The sequence below is a fragment of the Plectrocnemia conspersa genome, unplaced genomic scaffold (genome assembly GCF_051122295.1).
Source record: "Plectrocnemia conspersa isolate PC_06_02 unplaced genomic scaffold, ASM5112229v1 ptg000008l, whole genome shotgun sequence".
Lineage (NCBI taxonomy): Eukaryota > Metazoa > Arthropoda > Insecta > Trichoptera > Polycentropodidae > Plectrocnemia > Plectrocnemia conspersa.
Genome location: NW_028277172.1, coordinates 4,642,685 through 4,668,722, shown reverse-complemented (window position 1 = coordinate 4,668,722; position 26,038 = coordinate 4,642,685). Strand labels below are relative to the sequence as shown.

At 29.4% G+C, this 26,038-nt stretch overlaps 1 protein-coding gene across 7 annotated transcripts in view; it reads right to left on the bottom strand.

Moving 5' to 3' along the window:
- Positions 1-26,038, bottom strand: part of LOC148232775 (facilitated trehalose transporter Tret1-like) — an 81,277-nt gene that overhangs the window by 10,806 nt on the left and 44,433 nt on the right. For 6 of the 7 annotated variants that reach the window (XM_088191154.1, XM_088191150.1, XM_088191152.1 and 3 more), the window contains 2 exons: positions 12,969-13,131; positions 9,524-9,698 (listed from right to left, as the gene is read on the bottom strand). In XM_088191154.1, the coding sequence (XP_088047280.1) occupies positions 9,524-9,698; positions 12,969-13,034 (241 nt within the window). In that variant the 5' untranslated portion in view covers positions 13,035-13,131. Of the gene's footprint in view, positions 1-9,523; positions 9,699-12,968; positions 13,132-26,038 lie in introns of those variants that run through there. The other variant, XR_015810554.1, reaches the window with a different exon arrangement.

The window sequence follows — 26,038 nt, the reverse complement described above, 5'->3', positions numbered from 1 at the left end:
CGTTGTGATTTGTACCTTTCTATATTTAAAAGAGATATGTAGACAATATACCTAAATAATTTTATAAAATTATTTAGGTATAATGTCTACAATGGTTATAAAAAAGTAAACTCTTGCATATCTTATTTAAATATTTCAGTGAAATTGAACCCAAACCAATCTCTCAAATTGCGTAGATATAATATATGACGATTTCTTTTACTGTACTGATGTGTTGGTTTGTTTGTATTTTTGCCCTTGAAGATATTAAAGATTTTTTATCATGATGTTCCGCAGGACTTTAATATTCGTAATTCTATCCATTCAGAATATTTTTAGCATAAGTCTATAAGGCCACATATCTCTACCTTTCAGATTTAATTACATTTTAAGATGAACGCCTCCTTATCATACAGTAGAATGGCAAAAATATAACAATGAACCATACGAATTCCTGCTGAATATTTATATTATGGTTAAAAAATAGAGATCATACTTCTTGAGATGTAACTGCATTGTACTAATTTATTAAATAATAAAATAAAGTCATTTATCGATCGTAAATTAATAAAGTCGTTTATAAATATTGCAGCTATATTTTAATTTATCAGACTTTCAGTGAAAACAGTTGCTAGAAGTATTGAGCACATTGTGAGTAACATCAATAGACAATTTAATAGCGAAGCAAATGGGTTAAAAATATTTTTATTGCTACACCCAGTGGTTCAAAAAACATTTTCGTCTCTTAATGTCCTTATTAAATTCAGTATTTCTCAAAGCGCGCTTTGTCAAAATATATTAACCCCTTCCCGGTCCCGAGTTGACTTAGCAATTTGTATTTTGTGAATTCTCATTTCAAACATCAGCAAATTTCTTGGGAATTACGAATGTTATTAATTGTTTTACAACAGCTGCATTTTTTTATACCACTGCATAGGAAAGGGCGAGTCCGTGCCAGATATTTTTTTTTTAATGCTGTGACCGGCAAATGGTTTTAAATAGTAAAAATAGTAAATAGCAATTTGTAAAAGGTTATGCAAAATGTCAATTACTGGTTCGCACAGAATTAAATTGAACATGGAAATTATATACTTTGTAAGAAAGCCGCGAATATTTTAGGAATCACTGGCTTTCCAGATACTTAGTTGCTGCTGTATTTGAAGCGACTTAATAATTATTTTCTATGAATGGTCTGCATGGAACAATTACAAACAAAACTATTTTTAATGAAGTTGAGAAAACGTTAACAATGTACAATCTAAAGGAAAAGATGGTTGTAAAAATATGTGCAGAACAGCTTATAAAAATTCAAGGTGTTTGAAGCATCTTAATATATATTGTATTATTCACCAGCAGGTACCCTGTGGGAAATATCTTGATATATGTTAATGATACAGTTATGTTTTTTTTTTATCAGAAATGAAAGCATAATATTCCATACAGTAGTTTAATGTCTAATTTAGATTTACTGAACTCTGTGGGGGGTCTAACCAGCATGTAAACCACAATTTTAAACTTATGAAAGGGAAAAAATAAACTTATAATATAAATATTATTACTCATGCTAAACAATTGCATAATAATTAAATGATTTCACGGACCACCCGGGCTTGCGCATCCTTCCCGTTCACTACGAGTAAGCGCCGGAAAAACTACATAAACAATGCGTCTAACCTGCGTAAGAACCGCTGCGTATTAATAATTTTAGAAAGTTTCACCTTGAGTTGGATTATTAATCGATGCAATTGCCACACCAACATCCGCATCTGTGAGTCGCCAGAGACGTCTTAAATTAGGAATATTAAGTATATGACACTTTGTTATATCAGCGGATGATTTGAAACAAGAGTATTAAAACGAGAGAAATGAGCGGATCGTTCACACGAAATCACTACAACAAACCCAGCTTCTCCACCAGCACACAGTATAATAAATACAACTCGACACTATTTTTATTTGCTATTAAATACAAAATGTTCTGTGAAATATTAAAATCGTTTAATTGTTAAATTATTCTTGCATCACATATTCAATTCAAGTCAGCATATTAATTGATCTTATTTTATTTATAGATATAATAGTAGCAATTTGAAAATTATTAGGTGGTGCTTTATTTACTAAATAATGTTATTTTAGTCGGTAACATCTTTTTTTTTTATGAGGTACATTGATGTTGAACATTGTGTTTATATTATATTAATAAACTAAAATAAATATTTAAGATATGTTTAATAAATTATATTTTCAATGGGTTTCATATATATAAAACATTTGCTTAATCTGCACTATTTCACAAAAGTAGTTTTTATTACAAAAAAATCAGACTCACCTCACCAAATATATAGTAACGACCACTGCAACCACAATGGCGAGATAAGCACAAAAGACTACGAGTCGATATCGTGGAAAGCAATTTCCTCAACCAGCGTTCATTTTCCGTTTAAATATGAGCGAAAAATAAAAAATATACATTATCACGTGATCGGGATTAATTACTAAAGATTTTTCAAATATCTGTTAATATGTTTTTTCCCATCTTTGTATGGTGAGGTCACGTGTGACACAAAACTAACACGTGCATGTAGTCATCGGTGACAAAAGACCGCGTTAAACGTGCCTAAGCAACGTTATTAGGTGTGCATTATCGTTTGGTGTTTTATTTTTATTTTTTGAACAAGGTTTGTAGGCGTTCAACTAAATGTCGGTAGGTGTAAGTCGCACGAGCAACGGTTATTCTAATGTGCGATGAGTTATGGTGCATTAAATGTTTGGCGATTAATATTCAATTGACATGTTAATTTGGTATAACAATGTGAATTGTCGTGTTGTGAGGTGAAATTTGTGCGTGAAAAGGTTGCGCAGCCCTGTGTAAAATCGTGCGCATATTGTGTTTATGTATAATATATTCTGTTCAAAATAGTGTTACAGAGGCACGAAAATTGCATCGTAATATCTATACTTAATAAAAATGTATATTTATCGATCAATGTGATGCTTGATAATCAGAAGCATGAAATAAGCATGGTAGTGGTCCGCAAGATGCAACATTTTGAATCTAGTGGTCCGTGAGGTGCGAAAGATTGGCAATCACTGTGCTAGAATATCTATATCTGTAACTCTTAGAGTTGAATCTTCGTCTGCCTCTCTATCTTTACATGCTCGTTGCATATTTGATATTGCTTAATATAAAATCTCAGATGAGGATGTTGGTAGTTCAATTGCATCGCTTCTTGGACACACCTACGAAATATATTTTCACCTTGAAAGTAAAACTGTAAGATAGCCATTTGTACAGATCAAAAAAGTGGTGAAAATAACAATAATACTTATGTATATGGTAGAATGAATTGTCTATCGCTCATTTCTATTATAAAAAATGTAGGTTTTCCGTTATTTATAAGATATTAACAATTAAAATAAACTCGTGTATCATGTCTTAGCGTATATAAACGCATACACACGTCACAGAAATTCGGACTTGAGACACACGATTGTTTATCTAAACTCGCACCCAGCTGACTTAATGATCTCTACATTGTTATGATTCGTCGGAGAGCTTCCAAATCAACGATACATAAGGTCGTTGTTCAAGAAACGATCAGCCAGAGCAGATATCTGCATAGCGGCCCACGAGAAACGCTTAGACGATCAATAACGTCATTTTTCCGACAGCTCCTCCACCAGTGCTCGGAGAAAAGTTTGTTGCAATATATGTTATACTAAATCTAACGTCTATATTTAGCTGTGGAGTCACTCTTAGGGCTAGAAAATTTAAAGAGAAAATAAACAGCTGCTTCCCTCTTCACATCAATCGCATGATGCAGACAAGGCTACAAAAACATTTAATCTAAGCATAGCTTCAGCAACGACTAACATATAATATCTAATATTACATTTTAAAACATGTGTGAATTAATTAATAAACATATATTAGGAACAAATATTTTTACAACTTTAACTTAGAAGCTTATAAAAAGTTCCATTGTTGTTTTTCGACTAGTTTATGTTAAATTGTGAACGTAAACTTTACGAAACAAACTAAGCGATACGATATCAATAGTAAATATTTTATTTATTTTTATATCTTTACACACAATATTTATTAGTGGCGCATTGGGAATAATCTATTAATAATTATTAGTATGATTTTGAACGTTTATATATGAAATAATCTCTTAGTTAAAAATATAAGATTTTTAATGGAATTTTAAAGAAACACAATTTAAGTTCATTGACTTTTTACCATACATATGTATATATATATATATATATATATATATATATATATATATATATATATATATATATATATATATATATATATATATATATATATATATATATATATATATATATATATATATATATATATATATATATATATATATATATATATATATATATATATATATATATATATATATATATATATATATATATATATATATATATATATATATATATATATATATATATATATATATATATATATGTGGTTGAATGCGTTTTCGCGGAGAAATATTTGGTTAATATTTCTAGGAGTCGGATTACTCCGCGTACTTTTTTGATTCCGTGTGGAATCATGGTCCCTACGTTTCGGCCAGATTCGCCCGGCCATCCTCAGGGGAAAATTGAGAATATGAACATCCGGTGTGGGCAAAGCCCAGCATGTGGTCTCCCAGCAGATCTGAACAACCACATGCTGGGCTTTGCCCACACCGGATGTTCATATTCTCAATTTTCCCCTGAGGATGGCCGGGCGAATCTGGCCGAAACGTAGGGACCATGATTCCACACGGAATCAAAAAAGTACGCGGAGTAATCCGACTCCTAGAAATATATATATATATATATATATATATATATATATATATATATATATATATATATATATATATATATATATATATATATATATATATGTATATATATATTGTATTTTAATATTCCATTAGAGCTTAATGTAACAACGTTCGATATTTGATTAAAATTTCTTCTTGACCGGAATGTATGTATTGTGTTGAACAAAATCAGCGAAGCCCAACATTTTCTGCTCGCCTTATTTTGTAATATTAAATAAATATGAAATTGAATCAAATCCTTTAGTGAATTCGAAACCCAGTATTTGGTAGATAAGAGCGACCGGAATCTAATCTCTCTGAATCAAATGGCTCAGTTTGAATCTATTGAAATCATACAAATTATATCAACGAAGACTAGAACACAGGGCCGGCTCAGGGGAAATTAACCAACAACAGATGGTTATCGAAATTTTGACGACTCCAAACATTCCCACTGAAAATATTTTATGCAATGACGTATAAAATATTATTAATCATAGTTTTAAAGTAAGCAAAAATGTTTATGACCTCTGTAGCCTTGCCTTTAATTACAATATCAATTTGCAGTATGGACTTTTCATCATTGAACCTCTTAACGAGAAGTCAAGTCTCGGTCCGATTGAAGATACACAAACCGGTATTGCCTCTTAAGTTTAAGCAAACACCAGTTAATCATGTTAAAACAACTAGAAAGTTTAACACGTGAACCACATGTTAAAACTTCGCAAATACATCAATCAACAGCCGAAAGGGGTACTTGTCAATTGTGACGACTCGAGCTTTTCTCTTAAGCCAACATTTTGATTTTTCTATATAATAATACAATAATCATATACTTAATATTTATATAAAAAAAGCCCGTTAAAGATTGATTTTATATTCCAGAATTTAAATGCAGATAATTTTATCTATATGTATATAAAATCTGACGTCTGGTCGAATTCCAAGCATTTCATTACAGCAACCTCATTCATTGAAATATGCAAATGATTCGCATTTATAATTTATACCAAAACACCCATCATGATACCACACTAGAAAACATAAATATACACATTTGCGACGTCACTGACGTATCAACCCACAAATCCCGTCGAGAGCTTCGCATGCGTCAGACACTCGTGTGTTCCATATTAAAGTAATACCATACCTAGCTTTGAGAATATGTACATACCGCGTTTTGCATAATAACTTTTCTTGGCATACATGTCAATTCCGTTATGACGTCACGTGTTTTTCGACTCCAAAACTCCAAAGTTTGCCCAGTTTCGGCAAACTTATATTAAATTTTCGATTAGTCTTTGAAAAGTTTATTTATTTACCTCTCATTTTATGCCAATCATTTTTATCAGTGTCTTATTATTGTATTGAACTCAATAAAGGATAAGTTAAGAAGATATCTGAGAGTTCAAAGACATAGAAAATGCGAATTTCGCAGTTCTAATGGGGACAAAACTCGAATTTTATTAATTTGATTAACAACAAATTTAAAATTGATGTCCGATTAGAAAGTTCTACAACTTTCGATATCTCTCTATCTTTAAAGATAGCTGTCAGAAATCAAAGTGACTTTTATAAAATCGAATTTAATAATTTATAACGCAAATACTATAATAAATTATTATATATACAGAAAGAAATAATACGTAATATAGTATCATTTAATAAAAATAAATAGATTGAAAATTGATGTCGAAATACAAAACTCGCAAACTCCATATAATAAATAAATAATTTTGCCCTAAGAGTATGATCTTATTTGAGATATTTACAATAGCTTTTCAGAAGTTTAATATTGATATGATAAATATTTTTTTTAATTAAATTTTTATTTTTTTTCACTTAAACCAAGTTAAGATTTTCTAGTTTTTTTAAAATAAGCATTCAAAATTTTTATTTAAAAACAAGAAAAAAACAATTTTCAAGATCTATTTTTATGTCGTTCTGATAAAAACCACAACACATTTCTTAATAAATTATTATATTTATATGCTTTCTATACAAAAACACCAAATTTTATCTAAAATATTTTCGGGATTCAAACCCTATGGGGTGTGACTTCGCAGCCAGTAAGAGAATTTTATTAGATTATATTACATATTGCGACAGATTATAATGAGCGAGATCGTTATTCTCCGAGCGGTGGTGGAGAAGCTGGCGCAGGGATGATGTCCGTGGAAGATCTTTATGCCTGCACTACACTCTCTGGAAGTTGTCTAAGTAACTGAAGTCGGCCGAGATCTACGACTTCGATTAAGCGACCACACTGTCGCAAATTTCATATGCTGTCCAGATGGCTTCTGTCACGTACAGCCGGCATATTTGCGCGCGATCGAAAAATATGCTAAATAATCGCAATTTTTAAATTGTTATTTTATTAAAATTACGCTACTGATAATTATAAAAGTTTGTGTTGCCACTCTCCAATACAATATCAGTGAAAACTTTTCGGTCGTAAATATTAAATTTACGCAAAATCTTTGTCGGCTTTTGCAAAATGCCATAAGGCATAAATATGTTACTTCAGAATACGAACACCACATCTGTGACTATCCTAGAATTTGTCGCTATCGATTCTAAGTAATAATTCATTATGGTGTGACATTTATATAAACCGATCTAGGAAAATACATAAGGATATTTGAAACGATTTTTTGTAACATAATGAAGTACCACTAATTATTTAATTTTATATAAAAAAAATATAATAACGATATCTGTTAGAAGAATATACTATCAAAAATATAATTAATCCCTTTTCGTGCCCTAAAATATTCAAAGATGCCAGTAAGAGTCTGTTGTCCCCGATAAGCATGTGGTATTATAAATTGACCACGTGACCACGATGCAGCGCTCGACATGCGTGTTAACCATAGGACGCCTACGCGCATACTGAGATTGAACCGAGTTACTCGTTTTATCTCAGTTTACAAAAAACCATATCATTATATCTCTCACTCTCGTCACTTAACACGCGAGAGAGCAAAAGGGGAAGTATCTCACCGCTCGCGCTCGAAAGAGCAGCTCCGACTTCGGTCCCTTTGACTCGGAAAATAATGCCGACAATGTTCAGAAGCGCTCGAAGCTGGCCAAGTCGACTGAATTACCTCCACTTCACCTCCCGTTCTCGGTAACCTTGGACAACTTCCGAGAGATTTTAGAGCGGGCAGAACCGAATTCGACCGAAGTAGCCCACTATATTCTCCGTTCTTGGCTAACCTTGGCCAACTTCCAGAGAGTGTAGTGCAGGCATTACAATTTTGGTTGCTGTGGAAGCGACGGTATTGCGGAGGGGTATCCCTCTCTGTGGCTTCCCGGAACTAGTTAGTGTAAGGCCCATGATTGCTAATCTATATTTTGCATTTTTGTATCACAAAATGTACTTATTATTCACCCTAAAATATAAATACTTTTTGCCTAGGAACTATAATATTTTTTGTGTGAAAACAGTTTTAGATTTGTACGTACGTGAGTATAATAAAGTTAAAGTGAGTGTGGCGCTATCGCGAAACGGTGCTGTACAAATTTATTCGAGACGCGGGCCGCATATCAAGCACGTTGGCCGCAAAATTGATACCGAATAGGATCACATGTTTATAAGCTGCACAAACTTCGATAAACACATATTCTGTTACATAACGCGTATAATAGTATTTTGATTTAGTTACACTTGAAATTGGTTTGACTTATACTATTAAGTTTAGATTAAATCAGTCATGGTAAACAAATCAAGTAGCAAGTTTGATTTCAACTGCGGAAGTTTGTACATAAGTATGTACATGTTTGTAATTCATATATGATCAATTAGCTCTTTCTGAAAGCTTTGGTATTTATATATATTATCTATACACTATTTTCAACACCTAATTCGCACATATATGAGAGGTAGAAGTTATGTTTTTATTAATGAGCACTCGATACTAGATACGTAAAATAACAACTGGAGCTCCTCAAGGAAGATTTCTCAGACCGTTTCTTTTCCTTGTATAGCAATGTATATTTACGTTATGTAGAGAAGCTTTTCCACCATCTCTTAAAAGTGGACAAGGTAAAAAAAGTAGTGGCATATAAGTCGGATTAATACTCGAAAGATCTGACCCTTTTGTTATAAACATAATTTCAATCGACAATTAGATTTTCCTTATCTTACAGGTGAATTTCGTGATAAACAATATAAATAAAATCCTGCATCAAATTTTAAGGGTCCAATTTTTTTACTTTTGTAAATTGTATGAATAGTATTGTCATTAAAAATAATATAAGCAAATGATTCATAAATAGTTATGCCCGATATTTATGTTCGAATATTTTGATTTGAGTCTCTAGCTCGAACACTAGCAGCAGATTTACTAGCTTTAATTTATAAAACTCACTTATACTCCATTGCTCTTATTTATAAAACTCACTTATACTCCGTTAAAGCATTATGTAGTAATATGCTTCAAAAACATAACATTACTGACATTTAACGTGACTTAAAAAAGTCATCCTAAATCCACACGTTTCAGCGACAATGGCTGCTATTAGAATCCATTAATCATAGGCAATCAAGCGTTGTTGTACAAGACAAAGATCTTCACTCTTCATTCACAAGAGGCTCACACAATAGACGGTTGATTTATTCAGCTAGGTGCACGACTAAATCGCGACGAGGCCATGATTAACGACGGGATGTTAATTAAATTAATCGGACAGGCACTCACCGAGCAAACTAAGGCTGGCTACCCAAGAAGCCTCCTGGTCGGTGACAGTGAAGGGCTGGCCTGACACGCCTGAAGAGTTGGTGACAGCTTGGAGTGAAGCTATAGCAGGCGAGCTGTAGCCCTTTCCCATGCCTCCGGCCAACGTGCCGATGGAGACGGCCAGAGCCGCTAAAATCTGAGAAAAAATTAACATTTAATCATAAAAAATAAATTATTTTTTAATGCATTTAATTTTAACAGATGAAATACCTTTACACAATGAGTTCTATTATATTTTTTTAAACTCATGTTTTATGATATCCTGTATTTTTTTTATCTATAACTAGGCTTTTTCAATTATGCATTATTTTTTTCATCACAACACAAAGCTTTTAAAATAAATTTCCAACTTTTGTTTCGCATTTAAAACAAGTTGAAAACACTTGAACTCACATTTGAAAAACGGCATATTAATTAAAATAAAGTTACTGAAAACAATACTTCAATTAATTTTTATATGTGTGTACGTAATATCTGCCTAAAAAGTCATTGTCATATAAAAGTCAGTTTATTACCGTAATTAATTAAGATATTTTAAAAAAATTTATGTTTCAAATAATCTCTCAAATATTTTTTTTAACGAAGAGTTTACATTACGCGAAAATCACTCGACATCATAAAGAATTAATAGTTTAATATAGTTTAAGTGAGTTTCATAAATAATAACAATGTATATTTGTTCGTCAAATAAAATTTTTGTTTTTTCACGCGTAAACCATTGGCGTTCCATGATAATATTTTTAGTCGATCGCGATTTGTGTCAAAACACTAACTTCCTATTATTTATATTTTCAGCAAAAAAATATTTGTTATAAAGTTGATTTTAAGTTATATATGCGCTAATTTTAATATAAAGAGCTTTTATTGCTAGATATAAAAAAAGCTTTCGACACGGTATGGAATGACAGTTAAATTCACATACTATATAAATATAAGATTTTAGACTATATGCTACACTTAATACGCTTATATCTAAGAACCAGAAGCCATGTTGATTCACTAAATAATGAATACTTAATACCGCGTTTGCTCGCGCTCTTTATTTTTATCTTGTATTCAAAAGATATCGCAAAATAAATAATATGCGTTTAAGTAACGTTTTAAAAAGTGCTTACAATATTAAATCAATCGCAAATAAATCTTAGCAATAATATTTCAGAAACATTCCCTCTTAAACATAGAATGGAAATCTGCCATTGTGGCTCTCAGATCGATATTAAATAAAAATACGCTAAGTACAAAAACAATTAATCAGACCTATTTTAACAAATGCTTGCTAGGTGCGGAGTAACATAAGTTATTGTATTTTTTTTCTGAATTGAAAGTTATCCAAAATAAAGATATAGAAATAATATATGATACACTTTTTTTATATTAATCTAAAAAAAATCATAATAGTCTACAAATACCAACAATCAAAAAACATTGTCATTTTTATATCAAAAAATACTGTAAAAAGAAGACTACGATAGAAACAAGCCTAACCCCTGAGCAAATGCTTCCACCAAGCTTTCCTCCCCCCCCCCTCAATGATGTCCTTATCAATATCTTAAAATAAATTGTTCCAAGTCTTGAATTCTTGGATTTTTCGCAAAATGCTTTGAATGAATTGACACTATTTTTTCGGTAATTTCTATTACTAATTAATAAAAAAAAACAATAATAATGGCAATACATATAATATCTGTTTTCTCTCGGTAATACCGGTATTGAAAATCGGTCAAAATTCGTAATTCCTAAGCTTTGTAAGAATAAATAAAGTGCAAATCTGCACGATTACGATAAAAATATAATTTAATACATCTTACAATATTCTTTAACACTTTGAATGTCATGCGTACATTGATTGCACGAAAATCTGGAGGTCAAAATTATATTAACATGGTAATTTATTATTTTATAAAAATTTTGAATACAAGATTAGATATATAATATTTTATTTAATAAATATATAGTTGTCTAAATAAAAATATTTGTATGAATATAGGCCGTCGTTTTGCTTTACAGAAACAATATGCAAGAACAGAAAACGCATTCCAAAAGAGGTGGTAAACAAAAATCTCACTAAAAATAAAATAACATACTTTTGTGTAATTAAATAAATAAAAATAAAACCGTTCTGCACTATTTTATTGCTTTATTTTTTACTACTGAAAATAAACATTTCAATATATAAATGGCCATTATACGACGTCAGCTATCGTATTCTGCTTCAAAAACATTCTCACTAGGCCAACACTATAATACAAATAAATATAGAGCCATGATAATTTTTATTTGTTCAAACTAAAAAGTCATTTTACGACGACCGCATTAATTCAGAACGGCGACGACAACCGGCGCGTCGTATGGCAATCAAAGTGTTAAATATGAATAAGTTAAGACGTCACTAGCTGCGTATTTAAATTTGAAGCATTTGAATAGTATAAGAGGCATTTAAGAGTAGGCAGAAAGAATATTGATAATATAAAAGTAAAATACTTGTTGTATCAAAAACAATATTTTTTAGTATATTTAAAAAAAAATTTAAATATATAAATTTTATTACATTTTTTTTATTAAATTTAAATAATTAATAATATTTAAAAATAACAATAGTATTCTATATATTTAATATATCTAAAAAAATTATAAATATATAAAAAAATAGATTTTTTTTAATAAATTTAATTTATAATTTACTTTTAAAAAAATCATTTTTAATAATTTCAAACTCATATTTATTTATTTAAATATTTTAAGAATCAGCTCTTATTTAATGGAGTTAATGGAGATTTAATGGAGAGTTTTAAAATAACGAATGCCATATTTAGCGAAGTTTACAAAGTGCATTAAGAAATTCTTTCAAAAAAATAATCATCACGTCAAGCCATCCGTTTCCAGAATTAGCCATGATATAAAGTTAAGCTAAAAAATCACATTTGGCACTGAGATTTTTTTTCGCGTTGACACGACTATTGAAAACGCATACTTTATGCGTAGATATTTTTAGCCAACATCTTTTAAAACACCAAATAATAAAATTGATTTAATATATTTATGAGCAAACAACGTTAGCAAGAATGAAAGTAAAGGTTTTGTTCTTTATTTTATATTTTTCATGTTTGCTTATATATATAATTAATGTCATCACTAAAGCATCCTAAAATTGGAAATTAAATCGCTCGTTGATCTTATTGCTGACGTTCGCTCTGAAGAATTTATTTTTCAGCTGTGAATTATCGAAATGTCAACGGATACTCTCGCAGCAGAGAGATCCCTGAGATGTTGAACTTGGTCCAGAAATACATCTCCGAAACAAAGAGAGTGTTGATGAAAGCAAACACGCGTCGTTTGTTACCAAACGCGAAACGGCATTAAAGATGCCACTGAAATCGCAACCAATAAAACAAAATAATCAACAAACCTGATTTCTGTACGCCTTCTTCCCGTCGACCGTCCGAATCATCATGGCAGTCGTTTCCGGAGTCATCCTGTCAAATTTCTATCCAAAAATGATTCAAGTCTTCACGATTCCGCGTCATGCCTTACTCTCCAAAAGTAGGCAATACGCCATCCAGTCGATGAAACTGTAACAAAAGAACTGATTTGAATAATCTTCTCAAGTATAAAATAATCCCGCATTATAAGTAGTACTCAGAAATTAATGATTCACTTCGGTAAAGTATTGTTTATATAGCTGGAGGCGTCATTGTCGCAGTGCAATGGCCAATTCATGAATTGTGTCATTTGGTGAGTGACAGATGCGAGAGTTTTGGAAAAAATGGGGAAAACAAATGAATGACATCATCGGCTTGTTTGAATAATTTTTTCAATGCCTATTTACATAACAGTGGGTAATTGTATAATGAGCCAGCAAGGCAAACATTTAAGCCTAAAGGGGAAATAAATACTACTAATTATTATAATGATTCATTTATAAACTATATACACTGATGTATTTGAACTGTTTTATTTTACAAAATGGAGAATCTCTTCAAACGATGCGTAATTTAGTGTTTGACGTCACTTTATGATCAGACATAAACTCGTTGATACTATTATAAATTGGCGGATATCGATAATGAATCTTATTGCTGTGAATATTTCGAAAAGGATTGAAATCTGATTGCATTCTCAGGAACTCATGTTCTATATTTATTAATAAGCATATTGATAAAATATAAAAATAAAATCATAATTTTAAGAACAACCATTGACACAAAAATATTTTTTTACAGAAGAGAGTAAAAATTAAATTTCTACTTTAATTACAATGAAATACTTTATTTAATACGTTTTTATTATAAACATTAAATAATAAAATTTATTAAATTTATATTAGAAATGAAATAAAACACACAAAATAAATATAAATAATAAAAAGCAATTTGGACATTGGTCGTGTTCCGGTAATTTTTTTACATTGGATGTAAACATTTCTTCTAATGTAATAATAGTAATGTAATAAATTAGTATCCCTACGACATTTTATTAAAAACGAATTTTTGTTAATGTAAAAGAAACATAATATGCATACACAGACTAATGATGCGTTTGCTCTTGTGTTTTTGCGGCGTTTTTGTAATATAAGCTGCTCAATCCTGCTGTGTGAAAAATGGTCACTAAGACACGACAGTTTTAGAGTTATACATACAAATATCATCACATTTTATTTTCTGCTTGATTTCACTTATATGTCTGTGATTAACTCGAATTTAAAAAAACGAGGAATATAAAACTTTTATAGGAAATTATTAATATTAATACAAAATATAAGACGAAATATTTTATTGATTATTTCAACCTTTTTTAATCTTAAGGAAGGAGACACATAAATTATTATTCGAAGTATAAAACATATACATACGTTGTTTAGTCAGTTTAAAGCACCACGAATATTATTTATAGTATTGTCAAAATTTACTATCAATAATACACTAAAAAATTTGTACCAGTTTTGCGTATTCCATAAGTAATTGCTAATGCATTATTTTTAAAAGAGCAACCACACAAGTCTCATTACAACACAACATTTGAGTTAGGCAGAACACACCGTATTGCACAATAGCCGCGCAGACTTTTGAAGGCCAATAATTAACATATACTTTTATTCATAAGCTTCGATATTTGTCTAAAAAAACATCTATTGTCTTGCATCGAATAAGCATTGTTTAAATTATCTTTTGTAATTATTAAAAACAGCTTTCACTTTTAGAAGTGATTTTGAGGTTGAGTTGAAAACTAATGCAATTAATCATTATTTTTGCCTGTCACTTATTAGACTAACTATATATTATATATGCAACTAAAGTTTAGCAATCCGCATTTTAGTATCAAATTAAAATAAGTTCGTCAACCTATGGATGTAAAAAGCCTGACTTTTACAAAAAAACTTTTTTTATACTAGCGAAGGATTTAAATAAATATATGCGTTGCTGTCCACATTTAACTATTTTTAAGGACCACTTTTATATTTGTTATAGCATATATTACAAAACTATTTTTATCATTAACAGGAAACCGCCGTTAAATACAATTTTTATCTCAACCATTCATTAATTAATTGTAAACATTATTTATATTCACGCGCAACCACAGATAATTTCTACCGCAAATATTTATGTTGTAAAGGCACACCAAATGCGGTCGTTATTTAATTTTCTTTTCTGGCAACATTTTTCGGCCGAGGTTCGCGATTAATTTGGAACGCTTCCAGAATCCTCTCCTGTATTATTATTTTGCAACGTTCGCGTATTTAAATTTGATTCGCACGAATAAAAATTAGTGGCGCGTGTGCGTGCGAAAAAACAGGAGAGAAGGGAGAGTGACGGTCGTTGAGGCGTTATGGCCAACGGCGATGACGGACAGTGTTGCCAACCGGGCGAATTTTCAATGATACAATCGAGCGATAATTATTAAATAATCGGTTTCAAACATCAGTTACTTTCAAGTAGAATATTTATTTATCTAAATTAAATTACCACAATGCGTGACAATGGTTGAAAATTTATTATGTTTGGAAATAATGGTTGTATTATTTCCATACATAATAAAATATAAACATAGGAAGAAACAATATAAATAAATCATAAATTATTAAAATTAAATGATACGAACCCGAATATATGTATTTTAATATTATATAAAAGTATTGGGAATATTGTCAAATTTATATTCATAGTCACAATCAACTGTTAAAATATTAAAATCACTTATTACAAAACACATTTACTATGATAAGTTTGAAAAACAAAACAAAATAAAAATTCATAATTATCAACTAAAATTCAGTTTAAAATACATAAATGTGTACTGTATATGTAATATATTAAATGCTATTTAATTATAAAATCGTAGTTAAAAACGATTAAAGAATATTTTGTTAAATAAAAGTGTATAAAAAATCTATAATATACAAAAATTGTAGCTAGGGGAGCGCTCCTGGTGGCGCTTGCTTGGGGGTGGCATTTTTGCGATGGTAGGACCGTTTGTGTTGTAATGTGCTTCTTAATTTTAATGCGCTGAATATATATATATATATATATATATATATATATATATATATATATATATATATATATATATATATATATATATATATATATATATATATATATATATATATATATATATATATATATATATATATATATATATATATATATATATATATATATCCGTGAATAACTAAGAGCTAAGTTGAATATGTAAAAACAATAAATAAAAGTTTAGCAAATGCTGATTTTATGACCCGGTCGGTCATAAAATTCCACCTCAAAAATATTTTTGACTGGGCCGAAAATTTGGCAAGTTTACCAGTTGATATTGTTTGTTCAAGTTGAGTACGTGCTAAGATAATGAAATGCTTGATTATCATTAACATATTTCATCAAACTTAAAAATTGTTTTGCACGTTTTTTTATATACATATAATATTTGAAGGGATAATTGTACGGGAGGAGGGGGGGGTGGCAAAGTTAAGGATCGTCTCGGGCGGCACAAATCCTAGTTTCTCCATTGCTTATGATACTTATGATACATAATATTATGGTGTAGCGGTCTATTCAAAGTTTACGCTTTAGGTCGGTCGACGAGAAGATTAATCTCTTGTCGACCGACTAGTTGTAAATTCAAAAGTCAAGTGTAGCTCGCAGTACGTGAGTTGAATAAAAAGTTAATTTTACAGTTCTAGTGGCCTAGACGTCCTCCTTGAAAAAATCCGAGTTGTTTTTTCTTAATATCCGAACAAAAATGTATGAGATGCCCTTTTTTATTGTGCTCCTTTTATTTTCAGTGACGAAAATGAGTGAGAGATAAGTCACTTAACACGCGAGCGAGCGAAAGGGGATGTATCTCACCGTACGCGCCTGATAAGTATACGAGAAATATAGCTTGAGATGTTCTACAATAAATATAAAATTTGTATTTATTAAAATAAGATATAAATAAATCACATAATTCTGTTTAAAAAAAAAAAATTTCGCATTTTAAGCAACAGATTTACAATTTTCTACGCACTCCTTTATTATTAGGTTCATTTGCAAAATCGTGACTGACAAAATATAATGAGTAATATAGGAATATATTTCAATGAAATAAATTGGCGAATGGTGCTCTGGCACTGATTCAAAAATTAAGCAGATACCACGAAACGATCGATCAATGACAATGACTTTCTAGTCATTGTTCTAAAACAAGAATGATTTGACGCCCGTATTTTCAAAAATAGTTTTTCTGAAAATATATGAAGAAATAAATAGAACAAAATTTTTGTACATTGATTTTTATTACGTAGACAATACAATAAAAAAAGCAGAGTATAAAGTATTTTAAGAAGTACCTGAATGTAAGGAAGATTGTTTAGAAGCTTTAAATTGTTTGAAACACATATGCATAAACAGAAAAACGGATAAATGATGAAAAATTAGATCGAAATTTAACCTGCTTGTTTATTATATTTCCAAAAATTAATACAGTGAAATCTCAGTATAGCAAAGCTTTCAGGACCGAAAAATCGTTATATTGATTGTAAGGAAGATGATATTTTTTTTTTATTTTATCAAAATAACCTCTTACAAGATTGCCAGATCGTTTTTTGTACATTTTTAATAATACTGTAATGAACACAATAACATTTGTTAAAAGAATGTTTTATAAAAAAAGTTTGAGGGTCAGCTAAACACCTTGAATGTCGCTTGTGAATACATCTGACATACACCAAGTCAAGGATGAACTAAATTCGGAGAAATATTATGGCAAGTTGTAACGTCATTCTTAAATTCGTATTAAAATATTTCGTTATACTGAGATCAGTCTTCGTTACAATGAAAACATTTTCTGTGAAAGTTTTTCGTGGACAAATTGAAGATTCGTTATATTGGGAATTTTGTTATTTCGATATTCGTTACAAAGAGATTTCACTGTAATATAAAAACGACAATAGTTACTACATCTTCATTCAATATATTTTAGAAAATAAATAAATATTCTTTTTTCGATCTTTCTTATTACCAATTAATAAAATAAATAAATTGTCAATACCGTTTATACCGGTATTATTTCAATGCTTACATATAATACAGATAAGCAATCAGAAATTATCAGCATATTAAAATACATGGACTATAGGTTAAAAAATACACGCAGAAGATTAAGAACTTAAGTTGAGCAATCTTAAATTTGTATTTATGTTGTTTTGCGTAACACGAGATTTCGTGTTAGGAAAATGTGATTCTTTTAATCGAATGATGCAAAAGCTTTAGAAGTAAATAAACCAAAGACTAAAGATTTAATATCTTTAGCTTCTATAGATTTTAGATCATGATTTGAATAAAACTAAGTAGCAACAAGCACAGTATAGTAAAAGTAGTATATTTCTTACCATTGCAAGGATCTTGTACACAATATCTCAAACCTTTACATTCCAGTAATAGTTCAATGAGACAGTTACCATATTTTATCTGGTTCAAGTCTTACATTGGACATATTGAAGTATATAAGAGACACGAACATCCATTTATACTTGCGATACTATAAACGGTACAAAATGGTACTCGGGCAGATCGCTCGGAATTAAAATATTCCAAAACCTGTTGATTTGGGGTCGAAGTTGAACGAAATAATATATAATGAAGTTATTTACGGACCGCCGACGCCTTTCGGAATGTCCGGCGATAAATTTAGAATTATTCAAATTCAAGAAGTAGTACTTGCGGAGACCAGACCAGAAGTGAGCGCGCACCAAGAGGACGTTGCCCTTGAAGGGTCTTGATGAACCTCCTCAATGGACGAGCACATGTGATTAATTGACTCGCATTGTAATCGCTTTTGTTAGTCAGCGATTGTCAGCTGTTTTGGTAAGAGATTAGAAAAAAATGGAAAAAAGACACTTTCACCCGAATAGAGTTGGGACAGATGTGGAATTAGCATTATAGCTTAGAAAGTTGCATAAGTAATGAGATGTGTTTGGTTATTGTTATAAAAGGTTTAGCACCTCTGGTCGCATTGGATTTGACGGTATCAAGATCGGTGATATGAGCTTTTGAGCTATATGTCCAAATCCGAGGATTTTTATTCTACTTCCGACGTTGGAAATTGACAGGAGCGCTTTATAAATGTTTGATAATATAATCCCATAGGAGTTCTGAGTCGTTTCGTGTGACGTTATCGGTTTTATTGCTTTGTGGAGATAACATTCCAATATGATTTTATTTACTTTTTATTATAGCTTTGAGCAAAGCCAAAGCAAATAAACATATTTTTAATACATTATTTACTAACGGATAGCTAACGTAATTGATAATAAACCACCTAAGCTAATAATAATATAAGTTTGATAAACACTAAGCAATGATGTGTTGATCGTTTACGATTGAACTAAACTATATTTAAAATTTCATGTTCTGATCACGCGTTTAATTTTTAATTTTTATTAAATGCAAAAATACTTGAATCACGTAAAATTTGTGTCATACTATAAGAATAGATATGCTTCTCGTAAGTGGATTATAATTGATGTAAAGAGGGAAGCAGCTGCTTTGTTGGCCTTTAAAGTATCAGTCGATGCTTCGGTCGCAAGTCGTGAGTAGCTAGTAAAAATTATTGATGATGGTTATTGTTAAAAGTCGGCTATATATACATGCTAGTCGAGATGAATGAGGTTCTTTTTCACATTGCAACGATTTGTGGGTGGAATTAGGTTTTAAATTTCGTATAAGAATCGAATGCGTTAAGATTTGGCAACACTATATTTGTCATCTCGCATTCCACGAGCTGTCGGCATTTTTTGTTACAATTGTCTTATTTTGTTTCGTTGGGAGCGATGTGTTTGACCACAAACTGGACTAATTTTATGATATTTCTGATTGCATTGTTTAAAATAAAGATCGACTTTTCCTATTTTTGTGGTAAAAAAATGTCAAATTTTTAAATACATATAAATCTATTTTTTTATAAGGAAAATTGTGATATTGTTTTAAAAAAAAATTATATATTATTTTATCATTTATAAATATTTTGCTAATATTTTACACATAAATCAAATATAAATCATATTTGTTATATTATTAAAAAAAAAAATATTTTCTAAATTTGCTCGTTTTATTTTATTTTTATAGAGAAATCTCTTTGTAACGAATATCGAAATAATGAAATTCTCAGTATAACGAATTTTAATTTGTCCCCGAAAAACTTTCATACAAAATTTCATTTTAACGAAAACTGATCTCAGTATAACGAAATAATTTGATCCGAATTTAAGAATGACGTTACAACTTGACACAATATTTTACCGAATTTAGTTCGTCTTTGACTCGGCGTGCACCCGGTGTATTCACAAGCGACATTCAAAGTGTTTCGCTGACCCTCAAACTTTTTTTTATAAAACATTTTTTTAGAAAATTTGATTGTGTTCATTACAGTATTCTTAAAAATGGACAAAATATATTGTAAGAGGTTATTTTGATGCTGTAGTAATATTAAAAATAAAATAAAAATATATCATCTTTCTTACATTCAACATAATAAATTTTCAGTATAACGAATTTTATTTTCGGTTCCGTGAGCTTCGCTATACTGAGATTTCATTGTACATAGAAATCACTCAATTATATTTTTGGATCTAAAATATAAAATCTTTAGTCAAAAACTAAAAAAAATATGCATACAAATAATTATTGTATAGCTTTAAAATCTTTTTTTATTTAATTCGATCAAGATTTTTTTGCTGATATAGACTTTTTGCTGGAAATATAAACATAGTATTTTTTTATTTTTATAAAATTGACATCGATACATATTAAAATTATTTAAAAACATTTGTTGCGTCTAAAATATATATAATACGTTTTAAGTCAAAACTAATATCTAAATTGGAAATATGAATTTTTAAAGTAAAAAACCATTTTTTTTTTTATAAATATAACTATAGTCCGTCCAAGATGTTAACGCTCATCATCATGGAAACAAGGGTGCGTGTACGTATGCATGCATACATATACAGTTTTCCGCGAATTTGTTAACACCGATTGGAGAATCTTACTAGTACTAAATCAGGGCTGTTTTAAGGGTAGTGTGACCATACGTTGGAAATTGAATTAAAAATTATAATATTTATTTTATTTTATTTTTATTTTTTATTTTATTTTTTAGATTAAATTAAGACCATCGTGGCCTAACAGGTTACCCCAATGCGCCACGATGGTCCAACACAAATTTTAAATTTATAAAACATAAAAAAACGTATATATACATAAATATAACAATACTTAAACATAACAAAAAAATATAAAATAATAAAATTAAATGATATAAGCTGGATCAGATCGTCGTAGCTGACATTAAATAAGTCAATATGTAATGCCAGCGTATTAAGGAGTCGGATGGTCACAGCTATAGGCGAGTCGGCAAGTGCGGATGTCCTAGCCCTAACGTTTTGTTTTTATTTTAAATTATTGTTATGTTGTGTTATTTTGTAATCAATAGAACAATTCCTGTAATATTCTATTGGTATTTTTTTTAAATATTATATTAAAGAGATATTCAACCTGGAGAGTGATTCCGAAACTGCTATCATGTTTTTGAGTTAAATATGTATTATATAGAGATAAATAAAATAAGTATAAAAGTGATATTTTACATTATTTTCAACAAATTAAATTAAAATAGGAAAAATTAATTGAACTTTAAATTTCATATGTTCACCCTATTATATTCTCTCACCAATACTGTAGCAATGAGCGTTCATATCTTGAACGGACTATACATATCAATTGTTTTATAGTTTAATAAAAAAAAATATAATGATGACTTTTGCTCTAATTATAAATATATATATATATATATATATATATATATATATATATATATATATATATATATATATATATATATATATATATATATATATATATATATATATATATATATATATATATATATATATATATATATAAAATATACATTATATATATATATATATAAAATATACGTATTGGTGATAACGACTATAGAAAACAACTATACGAAGTAAAAAAAATTAAACATTAAAAACAACAAAGTGCGTCGTCAAAATGAGATTGTCAAACACAAACTACGCGTCTATTAATGACTAACAATTGACATTCATAACACAGACAGTGATAGCAACGTGAGAAAAATACTGTATTATACTTATAATATTATTCTATCATAGATGCTGAGTAGCCAAAATGCAATGAAGTCAGTCTGGTTTTATTGTACATAAAATTGGCTGGCATCCAGCTTCCTTGCTTATGAATGGATAATAAAGTTGATGCATTGTAGCCTAATTCTACTTTGATACTCGAATGACGGAAATGCAATGTATTAGATAAAGTTGATAAATGTAGACAAAACTATTTTTACGTCTGCGTGGTCCGCCATTCGCCAGATTTTATGTATCTTAAATTAATCCGATCAATCTAAGCATGTAAATAACGGTTGAAATTCTCAAAACACACTAAAAATATCTGAGAACAACATTCAATCTATCTTAATTATAGATCTGAACGAATCGTCCTTTTCAGAGACACGTTCGTTCACAACCAAAAACAATTCGTTCCTCAGCCACAAAGGCCAAACAAATAAAACTAACGGTGTCTTCCAAAATCCGATATTCTAATTCGGTTTTAATTGGCGTTCTGGAACGCACGTCTCCAGACGAGGAAGTTCAAATGACATTCCCTGCACTGGACCAGTTAATTGGACCAAACTCTCGATGGAGATAAATCAACTCGTGTGACTCGTTTGTCGCTAATTAAGCCGAGGGTCTTCGTGGGGTCCATTAGAGTCAAAGGAGACGTCGATGGAGTAATCCATCATGGAAATCCCATCACCGTTGAAAAAATTAATGATAAATAAATTTAATAAAGCGCAGATTGAGAGGCGCTGGAAATGATCATCGCAGAAGCGCCTGTAGGCGATTTTGTCGCAATGGACTAATTGAATGCAGATTGCCATGCGCTCGCGGCTTTGATATTTTTTATATTGAACGAGATATGCATTTACAGTAGTTATCAACTCAAAATATTTAATTCTGACATATTTATTAAAAATCTTAAGTTTATTTTATATAATTTAATAGTGGATTAAATTTAAAAAGTACTGATCCAAAACTTGTATTCGATAAAAATAGTCCTGTTGTTGTATTTATTAATATAGATAAAATTAAATATTTTTATGTATGTATTATGACCACAAATTTTAATTTATTAATTTTACTCCATATTTTTAATACATTTGGTTGTTGATTAAATTTTATACGCTCTTAGTAAAAATATTTGCCCGAGAACCTGTCTACAAAATTATTATTTGTTGTAAAAAATAATATGTACGATAATATGTACGAAACACGACGACCGACGTCTAATATTTATCTTATAAATTAATTTAAAAAGCAGAAACTTTAATAATTACTATTTGACTACTACTTATTTAAGTTACCATTTAATTAAATTAATTAACAAAAATAAACAAAATTCTTGGCTTAATAAATAACAGCTTTTATAGACATCATAATTTTATTTAAGTAAACTTATTTTGTCAAAATACTTTTTTATCATTAGTGAAATATTGTATATAAAACATAAAATTCATATAAAGAATTATAGATATATAAAGTAAAAATCACTACAAAAAATATTTTTGTAGAGTACGCTCGGGATAAGGTTTCCAGTTTGTTATTGTGTGCGTGAACTGTGTGGCTCAAAACAATTTCACTCAGAATATTTATTTTTTTTATTTTAAAAGAAAATATATGTTTATTTAACATACATACATCTGAGCTAAGTTGGAAATTTCAACAGACAATTAAAAATATAATATATAATCGAAGAAACCAGACATTGATGTCATTAATTAAATATTTGCAAAATTCAAAATCTTTCACTAGTCAAAAAAATAATGAAGTCTTTAGCTATTCTTCAAAAGCAAAAAGATATAAAATGGAGAAAGAAATTATTCGCAGATTGTTTAATGGCTCGACAACTCTATTAAATCATTATAATCCATTGAATAAATTAAAAAATTATCATTGGCGCAACGATAAGAATAATAACTTTTTTAAGCCTTACAGAAAATAGTGTAAAAAAACCAACAACGTACGGATTAATAGAAAAATAATTAAAATATATTAATTCACGAGTAAGAGAACGAATAACTTACAGTGTATATTTGAAGCCTTGATATCAATTAACCCAGATATGCCCAAGGAATTTTGTTCTCTTAAAATTTCATTTATAAATAAAAAACAGTGGCACGAGCTTAGTGACCTACCCATGGGACAGTGGGCATATCTGGGTTAAACCAATATCAACACAAAATTATTTAAAATAAATTACTAGAGAAGATCGAACTTCTGTGCCACACTGCACTTTAATGACGAATACCAGCGTTGACGAATCAGCGACTGTCCTTAAAAGAGAAAGCGAGACAACGAAGTACACGCTACATCGATTCTCCCTCTCATGTAATATCATACGATAACAAACCGACATCCTTATCCCGAGCGTATTCTAACATAATGTATTTGTTTAATACAATTAGCTTCTTGATAAAATAAATTGTTTTTTTATATTGTCAAGTCTTTTTGAGATTCTCTCGTAAATTAATACATTTTTATTTACTAATATCTAACTGTTTTTTTTAATCAATTAAAATATTAATAAAAAATGCTAGAACCAATGGATAAAATGAGTCGTATCAAATATTTTAATTACTATGCATTGAATTACTATACGATAATTAACTATGCCTTTTTTAAAGTAATTTCAGTGCACATTTAAAATATAAATACAAATTGTTAGAACCACTGTATAAAAAATATGTATATATTAAATATTGTAGTTATGATACATTGCATTGAATTACTATATGATATGGCATTTTAATTAGCTGCTTAATTCATTATTATGTATTTGTTCATATATGGACATCATAATGAAACATAAGCTATGTTTTATATTAAATAAAAATGTTATAATATAGCAGATCCAGCGCCATTTTTATTTTATATTAAAATAATTTTAATATTCAAAGTTTGAGAACGCCAGGACAAAGGACTTCCCAATGCATTTAGTTCGAAACATACAGGTCCATAAATCATCGTTTACACTTCATAAAGCTTGTGCGTAAACATACTTTTTCATTGTTACATAATTCAATAACGGATTTTCTCAACGTTCAATTAAAACGCACAAGAATAATTTACGACTTCCAGAGCTTCCCAAAAAAATAAATATTAGATTCGATGTTATGTTATAAACTCGATGTACACTATTATGTGGAGAAAATGAGATTTTGATCTCGACCGGAAAGTTCTCAACGGGTGGGATGAAAGAAGAAGAATAAAAGTTTTTCAAAGTGAGTTTCCCGAGTTACTTTAACTATTATCTCCGCCAGACTTACGCAGCGTCTCTCGAATTCTAATCCAAAAGATAACGAATCGAAAAGTTTTCCTTTGAATATGGAATCCATAAGAGCATTGTCGTTATAATAAAACTTTTACAAATTAAACATATCACATAAGAGTCGTTTATTTTTTAAAGCAATTTCTCATTTAAATGTTAAGGTTAAAACACTGTTATAATTTTCAATAACCATAACAAGTAATTTTAAAATAAATACCTTCAGAAACCTGTATTCAGTCAGGGGCAATTTTAATTATACTCAACTGTATAAACATTGCAACTGCAATTGCTTTAAAAAATTGTTATTAAAGTGTTATTAGCTAATATTTTTTAATATACAAATAGAACGATATTTTTTAAGTAAATTATTTATCATATTTACTATAAAACAAGTACAAGCATGTTTTAACATTTAGTTTTTTATATGTAATTCAAATTATCTTGTGGCAAACTAATATTTGCAGTGTTATCAAAATTTATATTATGACACTGAATAAACTATGTATGTTTTAAACTGAATTTGGATAATTTAATATATATTTTGATTATTGTAAATATACCAAGTGTGTAT